The sequence below is a fragment of the Sciurus carolinensis genome, chromosome 4 (assembly GCF_902686445.1).
Source record: "Sciurus carolinensis chromosome 4, mSciCar1.2, whole genome shotgun sequence".
Taxonomy (NCBI): Eukaryota; Metazoa; Chordata; class Mammalia; order Rodentia; family Sciuridae; genus Sciurus; species Sciurus carolinensis.
Window position 1 is genome coordinate 129686078 of NC_062216.1, and position 24138 is coordinate 129710215.

The following is a 24138-nucleotide window of genomic DNA, read 5'->3' on the forward strand; positions in this document are numbered from 1 at the left end:
GCACTCAGTAAAGTTCTCTACATTTGTTAGAGGTAGACCACAAATTTGGCTCTTGACTTTTCAGCTGTCAAGAAAAAGAGGGAAACATGATTCGCAGCATTTAAAAGATATAATTATAAACCAACCAGTGACTCAGTAGAAATTCTTGGTACTGAGATCAGAAAGATATATTTTCCATTATTCCATATAGTGCTAATAATAGCAACCAGGTTTTTAAAAAAATTTTTTTTAAATAAGGATCTTACTATGTTGTCAAGCAGGCTGCTAAGTGCTTCAAATGCTTTATCTCATTCAATTCCCACAATTCCATAGAATGAGTATTGTTAGTATCATCTTTTTAAATAAGCAAGGAAATCAAAATAAGAGATGTTAAGCGAGTCATTGAAGGAAATGCAGTCAGTAAGTGCCTGATTTGGGATTCTAATACAGTTCTTCTAACTCCAAAGCTGTACTTCTACCACAAGACTGTTTAGGAGTTGTGTCTCGATTCAATTCCCAAGTATCCCTGAATATCCAACAAAATTTCTCATTACCCAATGTAATGTAATTCCACCACTTTCTCCCTGTCATATAACTTTGTTTTCTTCATTGCATGACCTGAAATTACCATGTTTGTTTGTTTACTACTTTGATTGTCTTTCTCCCAGTCAGCCGGGCACTGCTCTGAGCTGTAATGATCCTGTTCCCTCAGTCACTATTGAATCCCTAGGGTTGTTTATGGTCCAGCACACAGGAGGTGCTCAAGTCTCATTGCCCCTACTTACTTGTTCCTTACAGATGTTACTAATTCTTCAGTATCCATGACTTACATATCCTAGTTACTCACCAGAGATGTGTTTGTTCCTTTAACTTGGCCATTCCTCATTATTTATCTTGGTGTGGACTTCATCTTTTTATTAATTTGATTTTATAATTTAAAAAAGTATAGTTAAGATATAAATGGCACCTGATGGTCACACGTGAAGAGTTTTTTTTAGTCATTTGTACATAAATAATGGTTGCTGTTCTTTTAAGTTTACATCCAAAGAATTTGCCTAGTAGTGCATTCAATATAGATTTTTGCCATTTGCTGCCTAGTATTTCATATTTAAAAATAGACTAGTTTTAGAAAAGAGAGATATCAACTTAATGGTTTAAAGTACACACACACACACACACACACACACACACACAATGTATTTGTTCTGGTTAAACACATTAATTCTATTTTTTTGCTTATGTAGGAAAAATAATCAAATTCTTAAATAATGCAGCTTTATGTGATTGGCAGCAGGAGCATGAGGCAATCTGGAGGCTCATGTGCACAGAGACACAAGCACATCCAAAACCCTAAGGTATTCAAAACGATTGACTGTATGACTCTAACACATGTACTCCAGGAAATTTAGCAATCTAAGACAGATTGCTAACCCTGACTGTCCGAATGCATCTTCTGTGTTCTTGAAGTCCTGAAGACTCTGGATTTTGTTACCTGGCTGTTGTTTTCAGAGATGAGGGTCAATACCTTTCAAAAATATATCTCTTCCTACAATTTTAGAAACCACCTGTGAACATCTGGCCTATCCCTCAAAAGTGAGTGTTATTTTTTGGTCTTTGAACTTATCTATTGCTAACTTTATTGTTTCTGTTAAAAGACCAACTCATGAAAATGAAATAAGTATCTTTCAAAGGCCTATTGGGAGATATTTAAAGTTGGTCATGTCCTCTTTTTTTTTTTTCCCCCCAATATCATGGCAGATTGTGAGGAAAGAAACAACTTGGGATGTAAAGACTGGCTGAATTCACCTTTAAGCCTTTAAAAACAGAATTTAGAAAATGCCTCAATTACAAGATGCTGACCAAATCTCCTTCATGAAAAGACAATGATCAATGGCTAAGGTGACAACATGTATTGGGGATTTCTGAAGTCATTCTGATCCAACAGAGATTCAACAATAAGAAGAAGCAAATATATTTGAAAAGTTGTTCATATAAAGAACATAAGAAAAAATTATTTTCTTTTGAATAAGTCAGAGAATGGGGGAAATAAACACTTCCTTTATTTTCTCTCCTCAAGTGTTGGGTGATTGTTGTGACACTATTGTGACATGGTTTTGTGTTATGCTCCTTGATTTAGTGTTTAGTTTTATACTGATAACTTTACTACCACTCTTCTTTAACTGGCTTTATGGCTTTTATTCTGTCATCTTATAGTTGGGCCACTTAATCTCCAAAAGCAATCTTTCTCTCCAGACTGTGAGAACTAAATTGTGAAGTCCAATTCCTCTCCAGAGAAAGGGAAGAGATCTGCTAATCTAGAAGATTTCTCATTCAGTTTCTACACTGGTGTTGCCTCGGGGGTATTTCTTTTAGGATCTGTGCCTCCCCCATATTATTGCTGCTTTCCAAATTCTCTATACCCATAACTATTTATGATAGATAGGTGGAGTGAAGGTCAGAATCCACATCCTCAATCCCTGCCCTGACTGCTACCCATCGTCCAGATTCCCAGAAGGTCTAGGGCATCAGGAATACTGTAAGTCAAACACCACCAGGAGACCTTCCATGACTCTAATAAGCACTCTGAAGGAAAAAGAGGAATAAGAAGAAGGCTCTTCCAGCAAGAACCAAGAGTTTGCCTGTGTTTACATCTAATTATAGTACCTTTTTCTTCCAGAGTGACTAGGCAGAAGATGATTGACTAATACCCATTCCTCTAAATTGCTAAAATCTTCACCTGAAATCTACTACTGGTCTTCCCTGATGGACATTTTTAAATGTTCAGACCTCCTTTCAATATTACCAGCTGCTTAAACTGCCCCAAGAGGCTTTGCCCTCTAGTGTACATGAGTTCCAGATCCTGGCCCAACCTGCTCCTGGTCTGAGCCTCAGTGCTGCTATAAAATTCCTTTGATCTGCACTTTGCATATAAAATAACAAGAACATTCTTCTCTATGTTGTCACCATTTATTGAGTACTCAGCATGAATTCTGCACCATGTAAGGGTATCAGATTCATTTTCTCTTTTCATTTCCACACTTGTATGAGGTGGGTACTTTTTAAACTCCTCCCATTTTACAGAAAGTAAAACATAGTGAAAATAAGTCTCAAAGTTACATAGTAAGTAGGGGAGACACAGCAATAATGTGAGCCCACTCATCACTACACTACAGTCATTTTTAGCCACTTCCAGTGTTTTCCAGGCATCATTTTCCTGGTAAGCTGACTGATTTCCATAGTGTTGATAATATATTAAAAATAATAATGCATCTACACAGCTAGAGCTCAGGCCATGGCACACTGTGCCAATTTCTCTGTTTTCTCTCCAATTTTCTTCTTCAGTCTGCGTATTTTCTTCTCCTTATTTGGTTCAAGCATCTAAGAACTGGCAGACTATATTAAGTATAAGGGAAAATCTAGCATGTTCTCTCAGAAAGTTACAGATCTGGAGTTTTGTACCCTCTCAAGAAGCAAATGAAAGGGTTAGGAAGCAGACTGTGATTGGCATAATAGCCAATCTAAGTGCTGACATTCTAAGTGCTGACTGGCACTGTAGGTTTTCTAACTCTACCCGGGGAGAGAAACTTCCACAGATTTTTAGTTCCTGCATTTCCCTGAAACAAGAGAAAAGAACAATTTTTTCCTACCTGAGTCACAGGAATCACATGGAGAGAACTAAAGCATCATGGTGCCAACCCTATCACACAATGGCAGTGCCAGATTCCCAGAAGGTCCAGTATAATTATCCATTAGCAACTGGATTTGAAAGTAAAATATTGTATAGTAACAAAATAGTATGCTTGACTTACAGGTATTTATGATTAGAGAGAAACAGAGAAAGGAAGAAGGAAGGAAAGATAAAGGGGCAAAGTCACTCACAGAGGGAACAAAACACTAGTTCTTAACTGGAAAGCTAAAAGGCCGTTTTGGAAAAAGAACTGCCAGCTTCAAGTAAATACTTGCTCAAAAATAAAAAAAATAAAAAAGCCCTTTGTTTATCTGCAGATTCTATTTTTGTGACATTATCATGGAGATTTTGTATTAAAAAGGATTTTTCAGGTTCCAACATAAAAAAGGAACAGAACTTACCTTCTTCAAAGAAAAATCCTGAAATAAAACATTTTATGTTTCTTGAGCAGAACATCCTCTTTTCTCTCTCCTTTTGGTCCTGCTTATTTCTTTGGTTGCTTCCCTTGCAGAAGATTTAATATCTATGGAATATACATAGTTCCTCAAGGGGATAAAATTAGGTCCCATAGTGCATTATTCAGAGGGAGTAGAGTTCATAAAGAAAGTAGCTTTCCCTAAGATAAACTTGTCAAATTCTCTCAATAATATTAATTAGATAGTTGCTATGAAAATAATATTATATTTGATAGAGCCAACATTTATTTTTCTCTCTCAGGTTTAGCTGCCTGAAATTTTTAAAAAATCTGTTGAGAAAATAAGTCAATATATAAAACTAAAACCTACTATATAATGGAATTTTTAGCAGTTGTTAAAATGATGTTGTATAAAGATATTCAATGACTTGGAAAAGTATCTATAATATAAACTAAGTTTAAAAATAACAGAACTTTATGTATGCAGATTCCATACCTGTTTAAAAAATGTGTATGCTAACACATAAAAGAATTTATATATATATATATGTATACACACATATACATATATATATATATATATACATGTAATATTGGTTATCTAATATTGGTTATCTAATAGTTGAGGATTATTTTTTTCCCTCTCTTTCCTTCTCTAAATTTTCTAATTTATCCAAAACTTCATGAGGATGCATAACTTTTGGAATCAGAATAAAAATATTACTAAATTATTCTCTGTCCCTGAGTAAATTCAATATACCTAGAAAGCAGGGCTTATCTTTAGTATGATGATCAATTAAACCAGCTCTCTTAAGACTTCAATCATCCTAATATTGAGCCTATATGATCCAAAACAAGCAGATGTACTGAGTGGCCCATTGTGGACACAGCACATTGACATTGCCAAAGCTTAGCCTCTAGCATTTCCAGAATGTGTTCCAGATCCTCCTTACTATTTAATAGCTAGAAATGGAGAAAAGCAACAGATGGTGACAGTTATGACTGTCAGGATGCCAAGCTCAAGAATGGAATTTCTACTTAGAGATTATTTTGCAAGGAAATAGTATTATCTGGGAAAATCTAAGCACTAAGCTTTCCCAAATGCAAAAGTTTGGGATAAAAATGAAGGTGATTATATAAGATCTTATAATTTAATAGGAAGCATTTGAATTACGTTAAGAAAAGAGCATGAGTTCAACCAAAATTGTGAAGTAAATTATAGAAGTTCTGTTCCTAGATATTTTTAAAACTAAAATTTAACTTGACACTATAGTTAATTTTTTTTATTATCTGTGGAATGACTGTTGTGGATACTTTAGTCAAGTTCAGTGATTTTGAATACTGAGAATGAATTAAGCAATCATCAAAATGTTCATTGACTATTTTGTATTCATTACTGAAAGGTTATAGATAGACAAGAAAAAAGTTTATTGTTTTTCATGGAATTTCTACTCCATGTGAACATAGAAAGTATAAAATAAGACCATATTAGGATAGGTAATTAAGTGCTAAATTTTCTTGCTAGAATGTGCCATTTATTTAGTTATAGGCTTTTTAATTGTGTTTCTCTGCACATCAATTCATTCTTTCATTCAATAGATGGTTATTGAACCCCTACTATGGGCCAGTTACTATAATAGGCACTGGAGATACAACGGGAACAAAATAGAAAAATTCCAGACTTTTGGAACCTACGTTATGGTTGAGGATCAAGAGATATAAAAAAATAGTACGAAGAAAGTCAAAGCGCTATGAGGAAAAATAAAACAGGAAGGTGGGCACAAATGTCTTTGGAAACTATTGTTTTAAATGTCACTCAGGCTACAGTGTAAAACAGCTCCCTCCTTCTTTCAGTGATTCATTATGTTCCCAATGTTTATTTTTTGTTTTCACATGTCTACTTTAGAAATTTATCCTGAAAATTATCCAAGATCTCTGTTTTTTTTGAAAAAGTAATAAAATGAAGAAAGAGGTAGAAAAATCATTGTAGTTTAAGAATAACAAAAAAATGCAATTTTAAAAACCACTCAGAATCTCCTTGTCCAGAAACATTTTGCTATTTGACATTTATTTGTTCATTTAAAATGTTTATTGAACCTCCATTATGTACAAGACACAAGATTTGCAGGAAGTGTCTTCTAGGCAGGAGAATACCAAGGACAAATTTCCTGATCCAGGAATGGGTCTGTAACTGGAGATAGAGAGAAGGCCAGAGCAGTTCTCCTGGGGTCAGGGAGGGGCAGAGTGGTCAGGATGAGCTCAGAGATACGGAGTGGACAGATCATGTGCAATGCTTCCTGAACTTCTCAAAACTGGGGATCCTCCAGGGTACTTGCTGAACACACAGATTCCTGGGATCCATCCCCAAATTATGGAATCTCCCAGTCAAGGGTTCTGGGAATCTTGGACCCCAGGTGACACAGGATGTAGGCCATGGCACCATGACAAGATGTTTGAATTTTATGATTTTATTTCTATGACAATATGAAAGTACTGGTGTGTGTGTATGGGGGGGTGTGGTGTGATATGATTTAAATTTTCTGCAGTTATTCTGACAAAAATTGGAACAAGTGAGTACAAAATAACTAGTTAGAGGAAAAGGTAAAAAGCTAAAATGGAGAAATGAAGATAGTCATTTTCTTATTGTCATAGACTTGCTGTAACAAATAATACTTTATTCTTAGCCGAGTGCTCAGGAAAATAGAAATATTTTGTGCTTAGCACAAAGTAAGTGTTGCTGATTAATATAATCATGATTTTTCATCAAATAGCTATTCAATTGTACCAATACCATGTGATCTATAATCCTTTCCATTCACTTGTGATGCCTCCTGTGTCATTCCTTTATTTCTTATAAGGACTCACTTTTCTATACAATTTCTCCTTTTCCATCCATAAATTTGCATGAGTATGTTTTAAGCTGTTTTTAACTAATCTCCTTGCATTGTAACTTTTAAAAAAATTAAATTTGTTTTCATGGACTTTTATATGTACTCCTTTGTGGTACTTGAGATCAAGTGTCCCAGAACTGAATTGAAATACATCTCAATTCCACCCCATAATACAGTAGACTTGTGGATTTCATCAGTTTAGTATTTTGGACATCAGTATTTTGACCACTGACACTAACACATGCTAAAGTTCAAAAATTTCCAAAGGCCTGCATTTGAAACACACTTTCTGCACTAAAACATAGTCTTTCTCATTGGCAAAAAGTCTGGGTTTTAAGACATAGCCCAGGAACCTTAATTTTCTCCCATGCCAAGTGAACTTGCAGACTGTTTGAGTGTTGGAGAGGTTAGAGTGTAACCTTTGTCATCCATTTTGTACAGGAACATTTCCTGAGGTAGTGCTAAGTCCTTATTTCCTCATTGTCTCTTGAAAGAGCTAATGTGTCTGAAGGAAAACAGAAGTCCAAGTCCCTTGCTTTTGCACACACTGAACTGCCATCCAGCATCTACTCTACCTTTGCTGGTTATTAGGGTCTCATTTTTCATACAAGTAACCTCCCCTCCCATACATGGCTTATAGGTTTTTAGAGTGGAATCTGTGGTTTAGGTTTGAAGTAATTAGTCCTATCTCATCACCTGACCACAAATTCTTCAGGGACAAAGTGAGTACTTAAATCACTCTTTTCACAGGGAAACCCAGGATGTTATTGACAGCTGCAAGATGCTCCTTCCAACTCAATATGAACCTGCAAGGATGAAACTCCAGGAGCTTCCAAAACTCATCTTGTGACAAAAAGAAGAGAGCCATTCTGAGAATGAATTCACTTCTTACCTGCTCAGAGAACAGCACTGTATCCTCTCCTCCCTTTCTGTTCCCTTCCCTGCCCAGTGTCCTTTCCTTTGCCTTTCCTTTCCTCCTGGCCTCTTCATCCTCTTCCTCTTCCTCCTCCTCTGCGTTCTTCTTTCAATTTCCTTTATTTTCCATCCTTTGAGTCCATCCTGTGTAGTAAGCTGTAATCTTCCTACCTCTGTCCCTCTTCACTGATCCTAAACATCTCCCATTATATTCCCAAACCCATGATTAGCCCCCAGTTTTCTCAGATTTTGACCAGGATAGAACATTCTTCACTCAACAACCTATCCTGAACTGGAAATGCCTACAGTTGCTTCCATCCCAACCATGTTCATGTGTACCCGCTGAGTTCCCTCCTTCTTGGTGTGTGACTGTGGGGTCTGACAGTACCCTTAGATAAGAGCTACCGAATTTCCAGCATGCATTTGGCTAAAGTCACTTCCCCCCTCTGATCTCTACTGACCTTAAGGCCATTCATTTTCCCTCTACATTGTCCTCGCACAGAAATCCTAATCAAAGTCTCTTAATTGAGTTTCTGGAACATAACTGGCATTCTTTGGGGTAAACATTCTCACTGTGTTGTCCTTCCCATGGAACAAATAAACTACAGATTTTCCTTATTACAAAAGAAAGACAAAAAAGGAAAAAAAAATTATTTGTGGACAAATCTCTTATGAAATGCTTTGTGGCAGCAATTAGGAATCAGGAAGGGAGGAGGTACACATGTACTCGTTAAATTTCCCATTCTAAATACGCATTGCCAGTGATATCAGAAACAAGAAAAAGGGAAAGAAATACCAGAGGCAAAAAAAAAAAATTGTGATCTCTTCTGAACTGAGAAGTCTTAGAAATTATTACATCCAAAATTTGGAGGTTGGGGGTCATTTTTTAACCTGCCTTGGAAAAAAACAAAACAAAACAAAACAATAATTTCCCCTGTTCAAGAAGCTGATATTTGGGCTGGGGATATAGCTCGGTTGGTAGAGTGCTTGCCTTGCAAGCACAAGGCCCTGGGTTCGATCCCCAGCACCACAAAAAAAAAAAAAAAAAAAAAGAAGAAGAAGCTGATATTCACCTGGCACACACCTATAACGCCAGCAGCTCAGGAGGCTGAGGCAGGAGGATCTTGAGTTCAAATCTAACCTCAGCAAAAGCAAGACTCTAAGCAATTCAGTGAGACCCTGTCTCTGAATAAAATACAAAATAGGGCTGGGGATGTGGCTCAGTGGTCGAGTGGCCCTGACCACTGAGACACATCCCCAATAAACCCATCCCCCCCAAAAAAAGAAGCTGGTATTCATTAACACTCTTCATTTTGGTATAAATTAAGCCACCAAAGAATTTTTTAGCACCACTGCAATATTCCCCCAAGCTGTAAGGTTTGCATTCATATGTGTATGTTTTAAATACATGTATACCCTATACATACAAACACATCAGTTATTCCATTGAAGTCATAAAGCTGCTTCAGAATATATCCCTTGTGTCTTCAACATTCCATTCCTAAATTGCTCTTCTAGGTAGAATGGCCCTTCAAACCAGCTGATATTTAATTGCATGTCATCCCTTTGCTTTCTCAGGGAACTGAACATTATTGATTTATTAAAAAAAATAATTCCACCTCTGGTTTTCCTGGTAAAGCACCATATGCCTAAGTAATGTAAGTGTATTACAGGAAATAGCACTAGCAATTATTTTTGCAAGCTACCAAAGCCACAGCATGGTTATAAGTTAGATCAAGAGACATTAGGTAAGACTAAAGCAGTAAAATCACCTACTGCTTCTGTGTAATCATCACTCAAAAGAAAAAAATACAGCTTCTTCATGAATCTCCAAACCATAAGTAGGCTAAAAGTGAAATGATCTGCCAGAATTCCTCATTGGTGTCTTTTATTGTCCATAATATTAAATTAAGGAGACAGTACATGACATTATAAAATAGAACAAGCCTCTTGAACTGTAATTCACAGTGACTTCAAGAGTTGATGACTATGGGTATATGATGGTCACTAGAGGAAATATCTCCCATGGGCTCTAGCATTAACACTCACATATCCAGATACAGAGACATCATTAACATCATTTATCTTCACTGAATAGAAGTGACTTTCACCTTCAGAACATCTGCTACTCATGAAATATAAAAAATGTGTTCAAGTTTTCAGGAGGCCAAACAACCCACATGCTCTCTCCTAACAAAGAGTTCATCTCATGTTCTCAATTTAAGATTTTTTGTTATTTAATGATTGCCATTTCCCCCAGACATTTCTGAAGCAAAACCAGAGGCTCTTTGGCATTTGTATCTATTTTCAGATACCCCAAGGGACAACTGTTTCAAATAAATATTCAATATTTCTTAGTTGGAAACACAAGAGAATGGATCTTTGATTCTTGATACTGTGTATTATATGTAGTGGATAGAATAGAAAGAAAAAAGGAACATGTTAAATTGAATTACATTTGGTACATAGAAAGGTTGACAAAATGCAAGCATAGTTTCTTGGACTTATCTTTGCCTCAAAAGTAAACTCTTTTGATTATATTTTGGACAGAAATGCGATAATCATTTGGAAGGTTTTCTGTAACTGTTTTATTTTTATAGTACATATGGGGTACAATATGATATTTCTTCAATTCATGTATATATTGAGTAATGATCAGCTGAAATGTAGTTTTGATATGGATATTCCTATTAAACTTGAGAGGGATTATAGTCCAAACAGATGTCAACCATAGTATGTATTTAAACTATGAGCACTCGACAAATTGGGAATATCTGACTTGGGCTATCAAAGAACATAAGCAATGAGATCTTTGCATCACCTTAACATAGGCTATGTTTGCATAGTGATGGTAGGACTATTATCCATAACTTACTCCCAAATCATCTTATTTACTAGTGACAGAGAACTCTCCTCCCCCTGTAAAACACCTTCTTCCTTTCATTCATTTATTATGAGTTCAGTCAAGAGACCTAGAGAATCTTCAATAAGTACTATTTATTATATGGACTGAGACTAATGCTTATCATTTTAGAACACATTACACAGAAGCAAGAGGCTCAATATAGGATGTAATCTGTTGTAATGGTAAAGTCTCCTTAAAGTATCTTTTAATCAAAATATTTATTAAGTTTCTATTATGCACCATTCATTATGCTATGGGCAGAGGATACAGATGAGTTCTTTAATTTCATGGGAGGAAGGAAACAGACAACAATCAAGTAACAAAAAGTAATTATTAGAGAGTAAGAAATGCTATGGTAAATAATCCTTGAGAACCAATTGTAAGTATTTAAAATTGTTACATTTTTCTTCCAGAATCAACAACAAGGGAAATTGTTAACATCAATATCAGTTAAGCCTGATGCTGTTGGAATTGGAAGACTTGGATACTCACCACCACAATTACGTTTGCTGCTGGAATTGGAAGATTTTCCACTTCAAGATCTTGACCAGCCATGGCCAACAGATTGAGAGATGGGTCATACGCAGGTCTAGGATAGGCTGAATTAACAATGTGGTGGCGTTTACCTATGTGAGTCTCAGAAGAAGAATGATAGCTATGTTTATATATCTTTTGTGGAGTGATATCCAGGCTCTTCTCAATGTCTTGTGAACGGTGAAAAATGAATATTGGTTTTCCACTCTTCTTCTGATGAATTGCCAAAAAGTGATCATTATTTCCTGAAAAGCACCCTAAAAGATGGAAAAAGTGAAAAGAAAATTTTAAAAAATTCTATTCAGTAAGATAGGTAGAATTATTCAATAAAGAAAATTATCTTGGGAAGCTTGAAGACTAGTAAAGGTCAATTAGTTCCCATTTCTGCCTCCATTGCTTCATCATTACCCCCAAATAGACCACCCTTGGTGTTACGGAGACATCTCAGACAATTTAGGTGGACAGAGTGGGTGTAGTTTGAAAGAGTTCTATTTATCAGATATTCTAATACCTCTTTTGAGCAAGGAATTTCCTGTTTTAAAAATCTGACTCTGAAGTTCTAATACGCTATTGGGTTCTATTCCTGGATGTCCCATCTGCTTCTCAAATGATAAACATTTATTTTAGTTTTCCCTCCTTTAATTGATAACATTTTATATAATTTTATTTAATACTTACTCTATTTTTCTGGTGTTACAGTTCTGGGGTTATATATGTTAGATTATTAATGCTTGTAGAATATTTTCAGGGGCAGAAATCTAAATATACTCATGATAGAAACTTCCAGTGGTCTGATACCATCCATTGTTTACCTTTGTACTTAGGAATATTTCAATCCAGTTAAAGACTGCATTTCTCAGTCTTCCTTACAACTAAGTTTTGCCATTTGATCAAGATATGACCTTTGGGATGTGATCAAACATGATATGAAGAGAGATGTGATGTGGCCCTGCTTTCTACCTTTCCCCCTTTGTGCTTCGGCTTCTTAAATGCATATGGTACAGGAAGAGCATGAAGTAGAAACCATGTGTTAAAGATGGTAGAGCCATAAGACAAAGGAGCCTGGACGCTGATGAAAGTGGAGCTATCATGCCAACCCCAGAGTTCCCACTCAGACTTCGTGGGGGAGAAAAACAACTTTCTATCTTGCTGCAGCTGCTTTTTATTTTAAATATCTCCTAGTGACAACAATTTAACCTGTATATTAACTAATTCATTCATCTTTATTTCTTGTTAGACAAATATCCATTGAATTGAACAATTGTTTATCCTGTTAGTCTCTGACCATGGGAAAAAATAGATAACACATGTGAATGAAAAAGAATATCATTAGATCAAATTGCAATTAGAAAACATAAGATCTTCTATGTCACATACAGATTACGATGTAGTAAAGCCACTCAGAGGGTACCTACCAAATTTAGATATCCCAGATACCTATATTGTCATGCCTATATTAATAAAGATCTCTAAGAATACTATCCTTAGAAAATTATTTACCTCTTAATTACAAGATTTCTTCCCCAATTCCTTGTCACCTTATCTTTTACTCCCCAAATATCTCAGGGATCAGTAAGTCTTTTTTTTTTTTTTTAAATATCCCAAATCTCAACCTATTAACAAACCCAGTTTCAACAGCACTATCACTGCAGATGTAGCTCTTATACTTTTGAACATTACACATTCCTCTATTTGCTTCAAAAGCCTATTTCTGGGGTGAGAAACCCAAGTTTATTCAAGCATGAAATATGCCTTCCCCACACAAAGAAAGAAATTTTAAATGAAGATTCTTAGAAAAGTTAAAGTAGGGTAAAAATAGCATGTCCATTCTATTTCTCAACTCCAAGGCAACCACTTCATTGTAGCTCTCCACAACAATATCACACTCCATTTCTCAGAGAGGAGAGAGGAAATTGTCCACCTTTCAGAACTTGAGAAACTCATCCAGGGCACTGCAATATCATTTAGCAAATTACATGTAGTAAAAACCTAAATAAAATTTATGTGCATTCTACATTTGAGCACCATGCTCTATTAATAAGACGATGATGAGAATAATAACACTGAGGCACCCTGTTCTGAATTTCATAACATTTACAAACATTCATAAAATGTTCTCCATGACAGTTTCATTTCCAAATCAGAGAAACTCTTATTTCATTCAAAGAAGCAAAATTTACAGTTATTTCAAGGTTGTCACCATCTAATCATCATCTTTGCAAATAGTGGTAGCTTGGTTGCTTCAAAAACTGTTATAGTCTATTTGGCATGCTCAGAAGGGAAGACATGATGATTATTAGTTCCTACTACTGTATCAGAATCTACATGAAATGTATTTGTGATTGGAATGATCTAACAGTTACGGGTACCAGAGGATGATTCTCAAACTATCTATTCTATCATGAAGAAAAGCACTTGTGCTAAGAAAATAGCATACTTTATATCCTTAAGTGAAAGGTGAGCCACATTGGTGAGACAGAATGGCTAAAAATGCTAGAAATATATGCTGGTCACATAAGGCCTGATGAAGGGCAAAAGCTGTAAAAACTAGCAATTCCTCTACTCTGAATTCACCATAAATATTAAATAAAAAAGAAAGAAGCAACTGAGATGATGAGTGAGAGAGAGCAGATTCTGAGATGTGGAGAAATAAATGAAGAACTGAGAAAATGACATAATTATCTTCAATCTTTCTTTTTATATATAAATCACAGCAGCCTTTTCAGAGACATTATATTTAAATAGAATAGGTGAGTCCATATAACAAATGTACCTTGTGCTAAAATTGGCCTACAAGGAAAGGGAAAATTTTTAATTTAAAGTGCAGCTTAAACACAATTAAGATTTTCCAGGCCTAGCCAGGCACGGTGGTTCATGCCTGTAATCCCAGTGGTTTGGCAGGCTGAGGTAAGAGAATCAGGAGTTCAAAGCCATCCTCAGCAACTTAACAAGGCTGTGCCTCAAAATAAATAATATAAAAGGGCTGGAGGTGTGACACAGTGCTTAAGCAAGCCTGGGTTCAATCCTTAGTATCCCCCCCCAAAATTTTTTTTCTCCAAGGTTTATCTAGTCTATATAAAGGGACTTAATCCTGCTTGTCCCTGAGTAATGAGTATCAATTGGAAGTATAATATTAGTTATCTCACCACAATCATAAGCTGGAAAATTTGAAAGTGTTATCTGTAGGCCCCCTTTCACCATAAACAGCTGAGAGATAAAGGTACAGTTTCCTAGACCCTAACTTAGAACTACTATAGCATACTATCTGTACATGTTAGCCTAGGAAACTGGATTTACAATAGAATTCTTCTCATACTCTAACTCTGAAGTTTGTGGATCACTGAGCTAGTGTCTGGAACTTTTCTATCCTCAAATGCTCTCCCTGTCACCTCCTTCACTTCAACATTATGAATATGCTGAAGTAAATATTTTGCAAATATTAATAACAAGATACCTATTAAATATCATCATGGAGATGTTGAACCAGAAGTTGGATAAATAAGTTTGTAGTTTATGATGACAGAAAAAGAGAAAGAGGAGAAAGAATGAAAGGAATAAAGAAGGACTGAAAAAGGGAGGGAGAGGAACAGGGAGAAAGGGAGAGAGAAAGAAGAAAGATGGAGAGAGGGAGAGACTAAGACATGTGAGTTATCAACTGCAGATAACATTTGACACCAAGGGGCTATTGAAAGAGAAGAGGATATAGGACAGAGTACTATAGAATTTCAATAGAGTCAGGGACTGGATGAAAAGGAGCCTGTAAAGATAAGGAGTAAGAAATGGTGGTAGAAGAAAATCAGAAAAGATTGGTTTATGGAAGCTTAAGAAAGAAAAGTTTAAGAATCTAGGTATTATAGAGTCTTAGAGAAAAAAACTGAATAATCACTTTCATAGTAATTTCTCTAGAAACTAGAATAAAAATGGAACCTGTATATGTTTCCATGGAAGAAAAATTCCACTAAAGACACATTCATAGATTGAAAATAATTACAAATCACTCTAAGAGACTATTCCTATGAGAGACAGCCAGAAGATGGAAGATTTTCACCCAAGAAAGAATACAAAGAGAAAAAACAAGAGGGCTTTAAAATAAATTGATTTCAAATGCCCAAAGAGACAAAAGAAGAAAATAGGATGAGAAACTTAAGGAAAATAAAATAGGCATATTTTAATCTAAGTGGAAATTATAGGAATGAAAATATAGTCCTTGGGGAATCTCAATATATAAGGTAAAGAGTCGACCAAACACCACTGAATGAAGAATTCGTAAATTGGAAATTTTTACATAATCACTTAGAAAACAGTATAAAGAAATTAAGTGATGAAAATATAAAAAAGAAGACAAGAGATTATGGTAGACTAACTTACAGGATGGCACTCTGTGATCCACAATTACTGGTATTCACACTAGTAATCCCTTCCCTTTGAAAATGGGCTAGATCTTGTGACTTTCTTGCAACCAGCAGATATGACCAAGGTGATGGGATAATATTTCTGTGATTAAGTTTAAAAAGATATAATTTTGTGCTGCTCACAGACTCCCTTGCTGACTTTGATAATGCAAGTTGTCATGTTGGAGGGGTCCATGTAAAGGAGGAGGCCTCTGGCCAGAAGCCAATGAAGAACAAAGGTCTCAGATCAACAACTTTCTTGTAAATAGTTGTGCCAATGATCACATAAATAAGCATAGCAGCAAATCTTTTCCCCATGGTATCTTCCTCTGGATCTCAGCCCCCGCCAAGACCTTAACTGAAGTTTTGTGGGAAAATTACAAGTAGAAGACTTAATAAAACCATGCTCAGATGTGTAACTCAAAGAAACAGAGACAACAAATTTGTGATCTGAACTTCTGGGTAGTTTGTCATGCAGCAACAAGAGAGTAATGCAGAAATTGAGAGATATTGAGGGTAATCTGAGAAGTTTTAAGAAGATAAAACATTTAGAAGATACAACATTAGACAGATGAGGCATTTTTGTAAGATATAATGAGGGTCATGACAAGATAAAATTTATATTTCTGAAAGATTCTGTGGATATCCAAGAAAACAGATTGAAATGAAACAATAGAAAGTGCAAAGTTATCAACTTGGGTGATAGGAGAAGAGTCAAGACCAGAGAGTAATAAGGGTATGGAGCAAAGATGAATTCCAGAATTATTAAGATATGGAATTGATCCCTCCGCCACACAATCACCAAAACACAAAAGAAAATTAATTTAGTGATTGAGTTTATGTTGTGGGAAAGAGGCAGCAGTGGAGATCTAAGAATAAGTCTATTTCCATTGGGCAAATAAATGTATGGAGGTACATTTCATTTAGGTATAGAACTGTGGATTTGTGGTGCTTACAATATAAAGAAGCAGAAATGTCTATAGGACAATTATAGTTATGTGGAACTTAGGAGAAACCTCTGGACCAGAAATGCATACCTTAAAAATATAAGCATATAAGATGGAAAATTGTGAGATTCCTTAGGGAGAATTATGGAGTGAGAAGAACAAAGAGTTTAACTGAGATCCAAAGAAGACCACATTTAAGGAACAATCCTAGGAAGAGGAAGAAAAACCAGAGATTGTGGATATACTGAAGGCATGGGAACAATATGAGTCTGATCAGCAGTATCCATTGTTACTGAAGTCTGAGAGTTCAAGCAAAATGGTCATGAACATTTAATAGGATTTACTGACCTAAAATTCATGAATGGATAGTTGAACTTTAGTGAGACTTAGCAACCTAGTGAGACCATGTTTCAAAATAATAATAATAATAATAATAATAATAATAATAATAATAATGGACTGGGGATGTGGCTCAGAGGTAAGCACCTCTGGGTTCAATCCTGGTACAAAAAAAAAAAAAAGAAAAAGAAAAGGTATGGAAGAGTCTGAGTTTAATGGAAAAATGCACTTTACCTGCTTACAATGACAGAACTAAAACCTTGGACAAAAATGTATAAAACAGGTATTTGAGGACCTGAAAAGGAAATAGTACCAAAGGGAGCTAAAGATTGGGGAGAACAGAATTCAAAGTTTCACAGCACCCTGCAGGAACTTTTCCACCTACATGTCCCCATCTACTTCTGGTATTCTCTAGAAAACCCATAGTAGACACCAGAGTGGAGACAAAGAAAGTTCCAGAAAAAATGCTCTAGCTCTAGAAAAACAGTTCTGAGAAGGGGTATTCCTGATGCTAGGAGAGACTGCAGCAGTCTTTCCCATCTTCTACCTCTCTTCTCCATTCTCCATGCTCCACCTCAATCAAGGGGCTCCTTGCAGAATCATCCTATGCTGAAAAGATGAAATGACAAGAGAGTATGGGGGTTGGCAAACTTACTTACAAACTCTTGAGATACTAAAGCACTCCTGAGATAATGAATCCATCCATGAGGGTAAAAGCCCTCAAGACCTAATCACATCTTAAATATCCCATTTCTCAACATTGTTGCATTAGGTTTCAGTTTCCAACACAGGAACTATGGGGGACACATTCAAACCATAGTGGAAGGTAACATCCAGAATACATAAGGAAATCAAACAACTCAATAGCAAGAAAACAACCTGATTAAAAAATGGGCAAAAGATCTAATCAGACATTTCTGTAAAGAAGACATAGGTACATGCAAACATACTCAGCATCACTAATAATTAGAGGAATGCAAAATCAACCTATAATATCACTGTACATCTGTTTGGAATGACTGTTATAAAAAAGATGAAGTGGTGAAACAGGGTATCCCTGCAGTTTTTAGGGGAAATGCTTTCAGTTTTTCACCATTTAGAACGATATTGGCCATGGGCTTAACATAGATGGGTTTACAATGTTAAGGAATGTTCCCACTATCCCTATTTTTTCTAGTGTTTTGAGCATGAAGGGATGCGGTATTTTATCAAATGTTTTTTCTGCATCCATTGAGATAATCATGTGATTCTTGACTAAGTCTGTTGATATGGTGAATTACATTTATTGATTTCCAGATGTTGAACCAACCTTGCATCCCTGGGATAAAACCCACTTGATCGTGGTGCACTATCTTTTTAATATATTTTTGTATGCGATTTGCTAAAATTTTGTTGAGAATTTTTACATCAATGTTCATTAAGGATATTGGTCTGAGGTTTCAAGATGGCAGACTAGAGGGCAGCTGCATTTCATGTTGCTCCAGGACGCAGGATTCAAAAGAGGAGATAGTGAGAGACTTGGGACCAACTCAAAGCTGCTGGGTGAGTCTCTCCCGTTGGGGAGGCGTCCCGGATGGGGCGGTAGCCCCGGAACGCAGGGAATTTGTGAAGTGGAGTTGCTCGGTGAGACGCCCCTCCCCCCGCTGGAGCGGTAAACACGGACAACTGGGATCATCGTAGAGGAGGCGGCTCAGCACAGCGCTTGGACTCGGAGCAACCACTGGGGCTCCGGGCGGCTGCCTGAGGAGGAGCTGCGTGGCGAGCTGTTTGGACTCAGAATGACCGCTTCTGAACACTGGGGGGTTGCCCGGAGGAAATGGAGAAGCGCAGCGGGTCGCTTGGTCTAGGACTGACTGCATCAGAGCCACAGGCGGTTGCCAGAGGAGGAGGCGAGTGGTGAGTTGTTTGGACTCAAAGCGACCACTCCTGAACACCCGGGGGGCTACCCCGAGGAGGAGGAGGAACAGGGTGGGTCACTTGGACTCGGAGTGACTGCCTAGGGCTACGGGCGGTTGGCGGGAGGAGGAGACCCGAAGTGAGTTGCTTGAACTCCTAGTGACTGCATCGGAAACCGGGCGGCTGTTCAGAGGAGGAGGTGTGTGGTGGGTCTCTGGGTCTCGGAGCTATTGTACGGGGCTCCAGGTGGCGGCTCAGAGGAGGGGCCGCATAGCCAGGCGATTAGGTGCAGAGCAGGGTCCCAGGAGCTAGGTGGCTTCTTGCTGGAAGAGCCGCACAGAGACACGCCTAGGGGCGGAGCGAAGTTTCCAGGACTGCGGGCAGATTCTGAGGAGAGGCAGCCTAAGGAGACTCGTCTGCGAAGGGTGAGGCTCCCAGGCCCAGGAGGTAGGTCCGGGCCCCTGGGAATGTTGCAGAGGAAGACAGCCCAGCCCAGGCGGTAGTTGTAGATTGAGGGGAACCTCTAGGAGGGGAACTGACCAGCGAGACCTCCCCACTGGGTGAGTCTTCCCTGCCGGATGAGGTTTTCCCACAAGGACGGTAAAACCAGAGACACAGGCACAAACAGGCCTTGCCTCAGCCTGCAGCCTAGTTCCCCTTTGGATGACCATTGGTCAACAAGTGGAGGCACCTCTGCCCACTATCAGGGAATATACCCCACCTGAGGGTCACCATCCCTAGAGAGGCAGCTTCCTTGTGGAGCACCGCATTATCAACTTCCTCCAAGACTGCAGGCTACTGAAGGATAAGAGGGGATATACTAGCAATTTTCAGGGACATTATAAGTCAATAGAGGAAATCTGCAATAGCTTAATGACCCACTGATTCCTGAACAATATGAGAAAACAAGGGAAGAAAATGCCCCAAACAAATCTAGATGTTACATCAATAAAATCCAACGACAGCATGGCAGAAGAAATGACAGAAAGGGAGTTCAGAAAGTACATAATTAAAATGATCAGGGAAGCAAACGATGAGATGAAAGAGCAAATGCAGGCATTGAATGATGAGATGAAAGAGCAAATGCAGGCATTGAATGATAGCACCAATCCACAATTAAAAGAGCAAATACAGGAAGCAAAAGATCATTTCAATAAAGAGTTAGAGATATTGGAAAAAAACCAAACAGAAATCCTTGAAATGAAGGAAACAATAAACCAAATTAAGAACTCCATAGAAAGCACAACCAATAGGATAGAACACCAGGAAGACAGAACCTCAGATATTGAAGACAAAATATTTAACCTTGAAAACAAAGTTGAACAAACAGAGAAGATGGTAAGAAATCATGAACAGAATCTCCAAGAACTATGGGATATCATGAAAAGGCCAAATTTGAGAATTATTGAGATTGAGGAAGGCTTAGAGAAACAAACCAAAGGAATGAACAATCTATTCAATGAAATAATATCAGAAAATTTCCCAAATCTGAAGAATGAAATGGAAAATCAAGTTCAAGAGGCTTATAGGACTCCAAATACACAAAATTATAACAGACCCACACCAAGGCACATTATAATGAAAATACCGAATATACAAAATAAAGACAGAATTTTAAAGGCTGTGAGAGAAAAGAACCAAATTACATTCAGGGGGAAACCAATACGGATGTCAGCAGATTTTTCAATCCAGACCCTGAAAGCTAGAAGGGCCTGGAACAACATTTTTCAAGCTCTGAAAGAAAATGGATGCCAACCAAGAATCTTATACCCAGCAAAACTTACCTTCAAATTTGATGATGAAATAAAATCATTCCATGATAAACAAAAACTAAAAGAATATACAAAAAGAAAGCCAGCATTACAGAACATTCTCAGCAAAATATTCCATGAGGAAGAGATAAAACACAAAGAAGCAAATCAGCAAAGGGAGGAATTATCCTAAAGGAACTGTCAAATAAAGGAAGAACCAAGTTGTGTCAAAAAAATAAATAAATAAATAAAATTTTAAAAATGAACCAAATGACCGGGAATACAAATCATATCTCAATAATAACCCTGAATGTTAATGGCCTGAACTCATCAATCAAAAGACATACACTGGCAGATTGGATTAAAAAGAAAGATCCAACAATATGTTGCCTGCAAGAGACTCACCTCATAGAAAGAGATACCCATAGACTAAAGGTGAAAGGATGGGAAAAACATACCATGCACATGGACTCAGCAAAAAAGCTGGAGTATCCATCCTCATTTCAGATAATGTGGACTTCAAGCCAAAGTTAGTCAGAAGGGATAAAGAGGGACATTTCATACTGCTTAAGGGAAGCAAAAATCAGCAAAATATAACAATCATAAACATCTATGCCCCAAACAGTGGCTCATCCATGTATGTCAGACAAATCCTTCTCAATTTTAGAAACCAAATAGACAGTAACACAATAATACTAGATGATTTTAACACGCCTCTCTCACCACTGGACAGATCTTCCAAACAAAAATTGAACAAAGAAACCATAGATCTCAATAACACAATCAATAATTTAGACTTAACAGACATTTATAGAATATACCGTCCAACCAAGAGCAAATACACTTTCTTCTCAGCAGCACATGGATCCTTCTCTAAAATAGACCATATATTATGCCACAAAGCTAATGTTAGCAAATACAAGAAGATAGAGACACTACCTTGTATTCTATCAAATCATAATGGATTGAAGTTAGAAATAAATGAAAGAGTAAAAAACAGAAACTACTCCAACACCTGGAGATTAAACAATATGCTATTACATGATGAATGGATAACAGAAGATATTAGGAAGGAAATTAAAAAATTCTTAGAGGTAAATGAGAACAAAGAAACATCATATCAAAATCTCTGGGACACTATGAAAGCAGTACTTAGAGGAAAATTTATTTCATGGAGCGCATTTAATAAAAGAAGTAAAACTGAACAAATAAACAACCTAACACTACAGCTCGAAGCCCTAGAAAAAGAAGAACAGACCAACACCAAAAGTAGTAGAAGACAGGAAATAGTTAAACTCAGAGCTGAAATCAAAGAAATTGAAACAAAAGAAACAATATAAAAAATTGACAAAGTAAATAGTTGGTTCTTCGAAAAAATAAACAAAATTGATAAACCTTTAGCCACACTAACAAAGAGAAGACGAGAGAAAACCCAAATCACTAAAATTCAGAATGAACAAAGAAATATCACAACAGACACGAGTGAAATACAAAACATAATTAGAAGGTATTTTGAAAATCTATACTCCAACAAAATAGAAAATTTCGAAGACATCAACAGGTTTCTAGAGACATATGAATTGCCTAAACTGAACGAGGAGGACATACACACCTTAAATAAATCAATTTCAAGTAATGAAATAGATGAAGTCATCAAAAGCCTACCAACAAAGAAAAGTCCAGGACCAGATGGGTTCTCAGCCGAGTTCTACAAAACCTTTAAAGAAGAGCTCATTCCAATACTTCTCAAAGTATTCCATAAAATAGAAGAGGAGGGAAGCATCCCAAACTCGTTCTATGAAGCCAATATCACCCTGATACCTAAACCAGACAGAGACACATTGAGGAAACAAAATTTCAGACCAATATCCTTAATGAACATCGATGCAAAAATTCTCAACAAAATTTTAGCATCGCATACAAAAACATATTAAAAAGATAGTGCACCATGATCAAGTGGGTTTCATCCCAGGGATGCAAGGTTGATTCAACATCAGGAAATCAATAAATGTAATTCACTATATCAATAGACTTAAAGTCAAGAATCACATGATTATTTCAATAGATGCAGAAAAAGCATTTGATAAAATACAGCACCCCTTCATGCTCAAAACACTAGAAGAAATAGGGATAGTGGGAACATTCCTTAACATTGTAAAGGCCATCTATGCTAAGCCTATGGCTAATATCATTCTAAATGGTGAAAAACTGAAAGCATTCCCTCTAAAAACTGGAACAAGGCAGGGATGCCCTCTTTCACCACTTCTATTCAATATCGTCCTTGAAACTCTAGCCAGAGCAATTAGATGAAAGAAATTAAAGGGATACAAATAGGAAAAGAAGAACTCAAACTATCCCTGTTTGCTGATGATATGATTATATACTTAGAGGAACCAGGAAATTCCACCAGAAAACTTTTAGATCTCATAAGTGAATTCAGTAAAGTAGCGGGATATAAGATCAATGCACATAAATCTAAGGAATTTTTATACATAAGTGATGAATCTTCAGAAAGAGAAGTTAGGAAAACTACCCCATTCACAATAGACTCGAAAAAAATAAAATACTTGGGAATCAATCTCACAAAAGAGGTGAAAGACCTCTACAGTGAGAACTACAGAACACTAAAGAAAGAAATTAAAGAAAACCTTAGAAGATGGAAAGATCTCCCATGTTCTTGGATAGGAAGAATTAATATTGTCAAAATGGCCATACTACCAAAAGTGCTATACAGATTCAATGCAAGTCCAATTAAAATCCCAATGATGTACCTTACAGAAATAGAGCAAGAAATTATGAAATTCATCTGGAAGAATAAAAAACCCAGAATAGCTAAAGCAATCCTTGGCAGAAAGAGTGAAGCAGGGGGTATCGCAATACCAGATCTTCAACTCTACTACAAAGCAATAGTAACAAAAACAGCATGGTATTGGTACCCAAATAGAAAGGTGGATCAATGGTACAGAATAGAGGACATGGACACACACCCAAATAAATACAATTTTCTCATACTAGACAAAGGGGTCAAAAATATGCAATGGAGAAAAGATAGCCTCTTCAACAAATGGTGCTGGGAGAATTGGAAATCCATATGCAACAGAATGAAAATAAACCCATATCTCTCATCATGCACGAAACTAAACTCAAAATGGATTAAGGACCTCGGAATCAGACCAGAGACCTTGCATCTTATAGAAGAAAAAGTAGGTCCAGAGCTTCAACATGTCGGCTTAGGACCAGACTTCCTCAACAGGACTCCCATAGCACAAGAAATAAAAGCAAGAATCAATAACTGGGATAGATTCAAACTAAAAAGCTTTCTCTCAGCAAAGGAAACTATCAGCAATGCAAAGAAAGAGCCTACAGAGTGGGAGAAAATCTTTGCCAATCATACTTCAGATAGAGCACTAATCTCCAGAATCTATAAAGAACTCAAAAAACTCTACACCAAGAATGCAAATAATCCAATTGACAAATGGGCTAAGGA

General features: G+C 36.8%; 1 protein-coding gene across 1 annotated transcript in view; it reads right to left on the reverse strand.

The window, feature by feature from the left end:
• The window catches only part of Ptprr (protein tyrosine phosphatase receptor type R), a 257549-nt gene that overhangs the window by 212589 nt on the left and 20822 nt on the right, over positions 1 to 24138 (reverse strand). Inside the window, exon 2 of the mRNA XM_047551730.1 lies at positions 11286 to 11584. Coding sequence (XP_047407686.1) covers positions 11286 to 11584 — 299 coding nt within the window. The remainder of the gene's footprint in view (positions 1 to 11285; positions 11585 to 24138) is intronic.